We start from the raw sequence: 9,446 nt of genomic DNA on the forward strand, positions 1-9,446 counted from the left end.
CCAGAGGTTTGCCACAATAACTTTCAAAAAGGTGTTCACTAGGAACACCATGGGGTTCACCATATTCAACCCCCCTAGTCTCGTGTGATAAGTGACCTCCCGTTTGACTAGGTTTAGTCTATTCACCCATAACATCTGGAAGAACAGACTGTAGACCCGTGTCCAGAAAGGCTCCGGCAAGACACAGACGCTGCCCAGGTAGATTAGCAAGGGGAGCAGGAAAGCTTTGCACAGGTCAACCCTTTCCCTCAGGGTCAAAGACCAACCCTTCCATTGGTCCTCTCTTTGGGCGACATCTTTGATTCTGCCTTCCCAGTTTTTCGTGGGGTAATCACCCTGGCCAAATTCAATGCCTAGGACTTTGGCATGTTCTTGGGGTTCGGGGAGGGTGTCCAGAAGATCAAACGCGGGATCCCCGCCTCCCAGCCAGAGACTCTCACACTTGTCCTGGTTGACCTTGGACCCGGATGCCTCCGAGTAGCTCTCCACTTCTGACATCTCCACCATTGCCTCCCCTTGCGAAGAAACAAAGAAGGTGACGTCGTCCGCGTAGGCCACTACCCTCAGGATAGCCTCCGGCGCCACCCCGCCCATCCTCACCCCCGCCAACGGTCTACAATCGACCCTTCTAAGGAAGGGATTGATCGCAAATGCGTAAAGAAAAGGGCTAAGAGGGCAGCCCTGGCGGACACCAGATCCTACCCCAAAAGGTTGTCCAATCCACCCGTTTACCAGAGGGAATGTCTCAGCCCCTGCGTACAAGGTCTTAAGTCAGTCAACAAACCGTCCAGGCAGACCATACCTCAAAGGAGTGGACCAGAGATACTCGTGGTTGACCCGATCAAAGGCTTTTGCCTGATCCAGGGTCAGCAAGAACCCCTTCCAAAGGCCCACCGTGCCCCGCTCCACGGCCTCTCGGACACCCAGAACAGCACAAAGTGCTACGGCCAGGAACGCAACAGTGCTGGGCCTCCGAAAGGAGCCGTGGTGCAAACTTCACCAGCCTCTTGAAGAGTATTTTAGCCAAAACCTTCCTGTCCACATTGAGATGTGATATGGGACGCCAATTCTCAATGCGTGACGGATCCTTACCCTTTGACAAAATGATCAAAGCCGACCTCCTTAATGATCTCGGCAGAGTGCCCGAGGAGAGACACTCATTAAACACCTGAGTCAAGAGGGGGACCAAGGAGTCCCTAAAGGTCTTAAAGAACTCGGATGTTAAGCCATCCGGACCTGGCGATTTTTTTGGGCCGGAGCCCATCAATCGCCAGTCTCACTTCCTCTTCTTTCATCGCTTCTGTCAAAACGCCCAGCGAGAGGTCAGCCCCTGGCTCAGGAACAGCTTCAGCCAGGAAAGCCGACATCCTATCACAATCCAGTTCCTTCCTTCCCAAGAGGTGCGAGTAGTATGAACTGACGACCTCCAAGATCCCTGATCTGGACCTTCTCAGGGATCCCGTACTGTCCATCAGCCCTGTCACCATCTTACTATTCACTGACATCTTGCAGCTTCTGTAAGGGTTGGGTGAGTAGTACTTCCCGTAGTCCCTCTCAAAAACCAAAGATGCGTGCCTATCGTACTGACACCTCTTTAGCAAGGATTTCACACTGGAGATCGCCTCGCGGCTACCCCCAGTCGAGACAAGATGCTCGAGTTTCCTCCTCAGACTCTGATACAGGCGATCCCTGTTCAGGCTTCTGAGGTTCGAGAATTGGCGGAAGAATCTCGCCACCCGATGTTTGAACATCTCCCACCACTCAGACTTAGTGTTACTTAGGCCCAGCAGCGGTACCTGGCTCTGAAGAAATTCCTCAAAGGACCGTCTTACAGCTTCTTCCTCAAGGAGTGACGAATTCAGCTTCCAATAACCTCTTCCCATCCGAGGAGTCTCTGTAACGCTCAGAGAAAACTTAATCAAACAGTGATCGGAGAATTCCACCTCCACAACCGACAACGGCGAGGAGACGGCCTCCTCCTTCAAATAAAACCTGTCTATCCTAGACCTGCACTGACTACCTCTAAAAAAGGTGAACCCCGCGTGGCCTGTGTTGTGCCGGATGTGGACATCCACCAGGCGTGCCTCACTTACTATCCTATTTAGCGCGACGCAATCGTAAGCCAGCCGGTCTCCAGAACCTCCTCTATCACAGGGTCTCGTGACGTTGTTGAAATCCCCTCCAAAGACCACCTGCCGGCTCGAAAATAAGAAAGGTTTGATCTTCATGAAGAGACACTTGCGGTCCCACTTGGACTGGGGACCGTAGATGTTAATGAGCCGAAGCTCCTGTCCCCCCATGGAGACATCTAGGATCAAGCATCTCCCCATTTCTAACTCGATCAATCGTCTGCATTCAACCGCTGCATTCTTAAAAAGGACTGCCACCCGCTATACGGCTCGGCCGCAAGAGACCAGTAGGAGGGCCCGTGCCTCCACTCCCACCTTGCTTTATGCATGGTTGATAAGTCGGTCAACCTGGTCTCCTGCAAAAACAAAATGTCGGCGTCAAGTTGGCCGAGAAAATCAAAGGCCGTATACCTTGCCGCTTCTGACTTTATGCTGGCAATATTAATGGTTGCCAGCATCAACGGGGTGGGTGCCGCCATCATGATTGATTGAATTAGATAGCCTTTTTCTTCCCACCCCCAACAGTTTCACCCTCTTCCTCTGACAATGATGAGTTTTTAGAGCGCTTAAGACAAACAGACTCATTCATTCTCTTCTTACATACACTCTGGCCCTTGTCTGGTGGTCCTGAGGTAGTCTCCCCCCAGAAGGCTTTGTATTTGCCCCCTGAGAAGAAGACCCAGCGACCCCCTGGGCCCCAACAACCTTGTCCGCAACCTCCGGCCCCGGGTCCCCATCGCCCCCTTCTGGAGGGGAGTCCTGGAGGGCCCGGAACCAGTTAGAGAGATCCACCAGAGGGGGGGCGGCTGGACCTTCCAATGGCACCTGGATCAGGGCTACGGAGTCAGAGGGGTCGCACTCCAAGGAGGAGACTCGAGGCCCGGACCCCCTCTTATCCTTAGAACAACAGCTTGTATGTACTCGCACGGTGACATGAGAAGGGGCAGACAGGCGGGGGGCCGCTAAATCCTCCGGTCCTGTTCTAATTCTGGAGCTCGTGTTTCTATATCGGGATCATTATTGATCGACAGGATGAAAACAGACAAAGCAATAAGTAAGTCAATTAGCTCTAACAGAATCCTCGCCGCCCTGTCACCAGCCACCAGACATCCCCCCGGTCACCAGCTGCCCCCCCAGTCACCAGGCGACCCCCCAGTCACCTGATACCCTCTGGTTACCAGTCGCCCGCCTGGGTCACCGGTCATCAGCCGCCCCCCGGGGTCACCTGCTTCCCCCTCGGTCACCAGCCTTCCCCCTGGTCACCAGGCGCCTGCCCAGTCCCAGTCACCATCTGCCCCGGTCACCTGCCACCCTCTCAGTCACCTGCCGCCCCCCCAGTCACTAGGCATCACCCCAGTCGCGGTCACCATCTGCCTCAGTCATCAGCCGCCCCCCAGTCCTGGTCACTATCCCCCCCCGGCCACCAGCCGCCCCTTGGTCACCAGCTGCCCCCGGTCACCTGACACCCCTTCAGTCAACAGCCGCCCCCCCAGTCACCTGCTACCCCTTCGGTCACCAGCTGCCACCCGGTCACCAGGCGCACCTCTTGTCCCGGTCACCATTCGCCCCTGGTCACCAGCAACCCCTTGGTCAAAACAAGCCGCCCCCGGTCACCAGCTAGCTCCTGGTCACCAGCCGCCCCCCAGTCACCAGGCGTCACCCCAGTCCTGGTCACCTGCCGCCCCCTCCAGTCACCAGGCGTTAACCCAGTCCCAGTCACCATCCGATCCCCAGCCACAGCTGTCTCCAGATGTTTATTGACTTTACTTTGTGTCTAACCTCTAATATCCTGCGATCAGCAATCACTGTAAATAGAGCAGCGCCCCCTGCTGAAACCATCACTAGATCCAGGTCCATGTCTGTATGGACCTCATACACCGGGCACAGTCATGGGGGGCAGATAAGAGTCTTCCCCAAACTGTTCCCACAAAGCTGAAGCTACCATCTTCATCTACAGGAAAGAGTGAAAGTGACGTGCTGCAGTGACACCTGCAGGTGAGGGGAGGTGCTGCGCTGTCAGCTGCATACAATGATGGGGATTGTTGTTCCTTTCAGGTCAGGTCCATAATGTCCATCCTATAATCCTGCTGACCCAGAAGACGGCAGAGACCCTTGTGAGGGGGACGGTGATGATTATTTTATAATCTATCCCTGCAAGTCAGACGTTCAGTAACAAATCTAACTTCCCATTATAAAGTTACCGGAGCTGTACAGAAGGGTAAAGTGACAACCGCGGCGGCCGCCATGCTAGTTACTTTGTCACCTTGATTCCAGTAGATCCAGCTTTCCCCGGTGCGGATAGTAATGAGATAAATGTGAATACCACTTTAATATCCAGATAAACTGATGACTTATATCTGATGGGGGTTATATTATATTTCATTGGGGTGAGTAGTTACAATGTATAGGGCAGATTGGAGACGTCACCGCTACCAGCGATCAGTGATATGAGCGGCATCACTGCCCCCTGAACCAGGGGCAAAGATCAGCCTGAAGGGGGCGAAACACAACAGGGTCAGATTCTTGTCCTGATCCCTTGTAGGCAGCGAGCGGATTCCTGTCTGTTTCCTTCCTCTCTGGACGAGTTTTGCATTTAAAGGGAACCTGTCACCCCGTTTTTTGAGATTGAGCTATAAATACTGTTAAATAGGGCCTGCGCTGTGTGTTCCTATAGTGTATGTAGTGTACCCCGATTCCCCATGTATGCTGAGAAATAACTTACCAAAGTCGCCGTTTTCGCCTGTCAATCAGGCTGGTCAGGTCGGGAGGGCGTGGTGACATCGGTGGTTCTTCCTCAGCTTTACGTTGGTGGCGTAGTGGTGAACAAGCAGCGCGCGATCTGCGCTGTAATCCCTTGCATCGGTGGGGGCGGCCATCTTCCTGGGGCCGCGCGTGCGCAGATCGAGTGCTCTGCTGCACGGGGCTTCAGGAAAATGGCCGCGGGATGCCGCGCGTGCGCATTAGAGATCGCGGCGACCATTTTCCCAAAGCCGAGATGCAAACTCGGCTTTGGGAAAATGGCCGCCGCGATCTCTAATGCGCACGCGCGGCATCCCGCGGCCATTTTCCTGAAGCCCCGTGCAGCAGAGCACTCGATCTGCGCACGCGCGGCCCCAGGAAGATGGCCGCCCCCACCGATGCAAGGGATTACAGCGCAGATCGCGCGCTGTGTCTTCACCACTACGCCACTACGCCACCAACGTAAAGCTGAGGAAGAACCAGCGATGTCACCACGCCCTCCCGACCTGACCAGCCTGATTGACAGGCGAAAACGGCGACTTTGGTAAGTTATTTCTCAGCATACATAGGGAATCGGGGTACACTACATACACTATAGGAACACACAGCGCAGGCCCTATTTAACAGTATTTATAGCTCAATCTCAAAAAACGGGGTGACAGGTTCCCTTTAAGGCTTCTTTCACATTTCCGTCGGTACGGGGCAGTCGCAAACTGTCGGCCCGTCGTACCAACGGACGTTGTGCAAATAGTGCACAACGTGGGCAGCAGATGCAGTTTTCAGACGCATCCGCTGCCAATTATGAGTTCCGGGGAGGAGGGGCAGAGCTTCGGCTGCACATGCGCGGTCGAAAATGGCGGAGGCGTCACACAAAAAAACTTTACATTGAACTTTTTTTGTGACGACAGTCTGCCAATTACCGACGCATCCAGTGCACGACGTATGGAACGTGTGTCCATACGTCGCGATGCATCAGTAATACAAGTCTATGTGCAAAAAACGCATCATGCGGGCAACTTTGCAGAATGCGTTTTTTGCACAGAACGACGCATTGTGACGTCTTTATAAAGACGGAAGTGTGAAAGAGCCCTAAAAGAGCAGTGAATAATAAGAGAGCGGATGGCAGGATGCGCCCAGTACAGCGGCCATCACTCCGCACCATCCTGTGGGCGATCACTGATCAGGGGGCTTCAGTGTGACTGCAGCGCCACCTAGTGCTGACAGCGCTCATTACAGCAGATCTCCATATGGCCGGTGACCTTCCCTCATGAGGTCGGCTGCTTGTTATAAATGTGTAGAATTCATTATATTATTATTATTATTATACATTTTTATAGCGCCATTTATTCCATGGCGCTTTACATGTGAATACGGGGCAAATATAGACAAATACATTAAACATGAGCAGATAACAAGGCACACGAGTACATAAGGAGGGAGGACCCTGCCCGCGAGGGCTCACAGTCTGCAGATAATCAGATAATAATTATATCTGCAGATAATCTCCGTTAGGCCGGTGTCATACTTGTGATGCGAGAAACTCCATAGAATTACATGCAGCCGCACGCTCCACTCACGAGTGCCGGGTATTGTGGCGAGAGACTCGCGCAAGTTTCTCGCATTGCACACGCAAGTGTGACTCCGGCCTTAGCAAAAAATAATCAACCCCTTACAGATGCCGCCATTTCAACTTTAGCATTCTAAAAATGTTAGTAAAGGTATTTTTAGATTGTCGGGGCGAGAAAGGTGAGTCCGATTTTATAGCTTAGATACGGGAATAAAATGTCCAGGACCTGAAGCGAGTGCGTGATCCATCGCAGCCCCCGACCCCACGGCTCAAATTGGAAGACTGAAATTGCATCTTAATATGTTCTTAGAACATAAGACACAGATGCATTGTTACAAGTGATTGGCGCTAAGACTCCGCGGTCTCCACTGAGGGTCTACACAGAGGGTCTCCACCGAGGATCTCCACCGTGGGTCTACACAGAGGGTCTCCGCCGAGGGTCTCCACCGAGGGTCTCCGCCGAGGATCTCCACCGAGGGTCTCCTCCGTGGGTCTACACAAAGGGTCTCCACCGAGGGTCTCCGCCGATGGTCTCCACCAAAGGTCTCCACTGAGGGTCTCAACGGAGGGTCTCTGCCCAGGGTCTCCACCAAGGGTCTCCGCCGAGGGTCTCCAGAGGTGGTCTCCGCCGAGGGTCTCCACCAAGGGTCTCCACCGAGGGTCTCCGCCGAGGGTCTCCACCGAGGGTCTCCCCACCCCTGGACTGAAGGGAAGGTTTACATTTCCCCTTTATCGTATATTTAGGGCATGGCGGTGTTTATCGAGAGAGATATTATGATTTCACCTTTCCTCCATGTTCACACTTGTTTTACGGTTTATTATCCAGATTTTATCAGTGTTGGTTATTATTACAGAGATCTTTTGGTCCTCGATGTCTCCTTGGGGGCGGCGGTGACCGTGGACAATGTTTGACAGCACCTCTCATGCGCCACTTTTTCCAGAAGAGAAAAAAAGCAAAGAGAAGTGATGACAAAGAGGAGGTGGACGAGGGGAGCCGGGCGAAAGGAGGAAGAGGAGCGGAGGTGGACGAAGGGAGCCAGGCGAGAGGAGGTAGAGGAGAGGAGGCGGACGAGGGAAGCTGGGCGAGAGGAGGCAGAGGAGAGGAGGTGGACAAGGGGAGCAAGGCGAGAGGAGGCAGAGGATAGGAGGTGGACGAGGGGAGCCGGGATAGAGGAGACAGAGGAGAAGAGGTGGACGAGGGGAGCTGGAAGAGAGGAGGCAGAGGAGAGGAGGTGGACGAGGGAAGCCGGGCGAGAGGAGGCACAGGAAAGGAGGTGGACGAGGGGAGCAGGGCGAGAGGAGACAGAGGAGAAGAGGTGGACGAGGGGAGCAGGGCAAGAGGAGGCAGAGGAGAGGAGATGGACGAGGGGAGCCGGGCGAGAGGAGGTGGACGAGGGGAGCCAGGCGAGAGGAGAAGAGGTGGACGAGGAGAGCAGGGCAAGAAGAGGAGAGGCGGTGGACGAGGGGAGCCGGGCGAGAGGAGGCAGAGGAGAAGAGGTGGATGAGGGGAGCAGGGCAAGAGGAGGCAGAGGAGAGGAGGTGGACGAGGGGAGCCGGGCGAGAGGAGGTGGACGAGGGGAGCCGGGTGAGAGAAGGCAGAGGAGAAGCCGGTGGACGAGGGGAGCCGGGCGAGAGGAGGTGGACGAGGGGAGTCGGGTGAGAGGAGACAGAGGAGAAGAGGTGGACAAGGGGAGCCGGGATAGAGGAGGTGGACGAGGGAAGGCGGGCGAGAGGAGGCAGAGGGGAGGAGGCGGAGACGAGGGGAGCCGGGCGAGAGGAGGCAGAGGAGAAGAGGTGGACGAGGGGGCCGGGTGAGAGGAGGCAGTGAAGAGGAGGCGGTCGAGGGGAGCCGGGCAAGAGGAGACAGAGGAGAAGGGGTGGACGAGGGGAGCCGGGCGAGAGGAGGCAGAGGAGAGGAGGTGGATGAGGGGAACCGGGCGAGTAGAGGCAGAGGAGAGGAGGTGGACGAGGGGAGCCGAGCGAGAGGAGGCAGAGGAGAAGAGGTGGATGAGGGGAACCGGGCGAGTAGAGGCAGAGGAGAGGAGGTGGACGAGGGGAGCCGGGCGAGAGGAGGCAGAGGAGAGGAGGTGGACGAGGGGAGCCGGGCGAGAGGAGGCAGAGGAGAGGAGGTGGACAAGGGGAGCCAGGCGAGAGGAGGAGGTGGACAAGGGGAGCCGGGCGAGAGGAGGCAGAGGAGAGGAGGTGGACGAGGGGAGCTGGGCCAGAGGAGACAGAGGAGAAGAGGTGTATGAGGGGAGCCAGGCAAGAGGAGGCAGAGGAGAGGAGTTGGACGAGGGGAGCGGGCGAGAGGAGGCAGAGGAGAGGAGGTGGACGAGGGGAGCCGAGCGAGAGGAGGCAGAGGAGAAGAGGTTGACGAGGGGGCCGGGTGAGAGGAGTCAGTGAAGAGGAGGCGGTCGAGGGGAGCCGGGCAAGAGGAGACAGAGGAGAAGGGGTGGACGAGGGGAGCCGGGCGAGAGGAGGCAGAGGAGAGGAGGCGGACGAGGGGAGCTGAGCAAGAGGAGGCAGAGGAGAAGAGGTTGACGAGGGGGCCGGGTGAGAGGAGTCAGTGAAGAGGAGGCGGTCGAGGGGAGCCGGGCAAGAGGAGACAGAGGAGAGGAGGTGGACGAGGGGAGCCGGGCGAGAGGAGACAGAGGAGAGGAGGTGGACAAGGGGAGCCGGGCGAAGGGAGGAGGTGGACGAGGGGAGCCGGGCGAGAGGAGGCAGAGGAGAGGAGGTGGACGAGGGGAGCCGGGCAAGAGGAGACAGAGGAGAAGAGGTGTATGAGGGGAGCCAGGCAAGAGGAGGCAGAAGAGAGGAGGAGGACTAGGGGAGCCGGGCGAGAGGAGGCAGAGGAGAGGAGCTCAGAAGAGCCACCACCCGATCTGCTAGTGGCCCCTCCATGTGAGGGGGCCCGGGGCAGCCACAGTCCCTCCAGGTCCTGTACACATTATATATCCAGCTTTCTTTACATAGGACTGCACATAACGGGATGAGATTGTGACGGACGCAGA

General features: G+C 56.1%; 1 protein-coding gene across 1 annotated transcript; it reads left to right on the forward strand.

Annotated features, from left to right (window-relative positions):
- The first annotated feature begins 8,358 nt into the window (after positions 1–8,358).
- On the forward strand, positions 8,359–8,838 carry LOC138645770 (octapeptide-repeat protein T2-like). Its single transcript, XM_069735289.1, has one exon. The coding sequence runs from the start codon at positions 8,359–8,361 to the stop codon at positions 8,836–8,838; it is 480 nt and encodes a 159-aa protein (XP_069591390.1).
- Positions 8,839–9,446: the final 608 nt, after the last annotated feature.

Source organism: Ranitomeya imitator, chromosome 7, assembly GCF_032444005.1.
Source record: "Ranitomeya imitator isolate aRanImi1 chromosome 7, aRanImi1.pri, whole genome shotgun sequence".
Classification (NCBI taxonomy): domain Eukaryota; kingdom Metazoa; phylum Chordata; class Amphibia; order Anura; family Dendrobatidae; genus Ranitomeya; species Ranitomeya imitator.

Bases quoted from the DNA above. Each gene is read 5' to 3' on its own strand.
- LOC138645770 (XM_069735289.1), top strand. From the start codon at position 8,359: ATGAGGGGAACCGGGCGAGTAGAGGCAGAGGAGAGGAGGTGGACGAGG.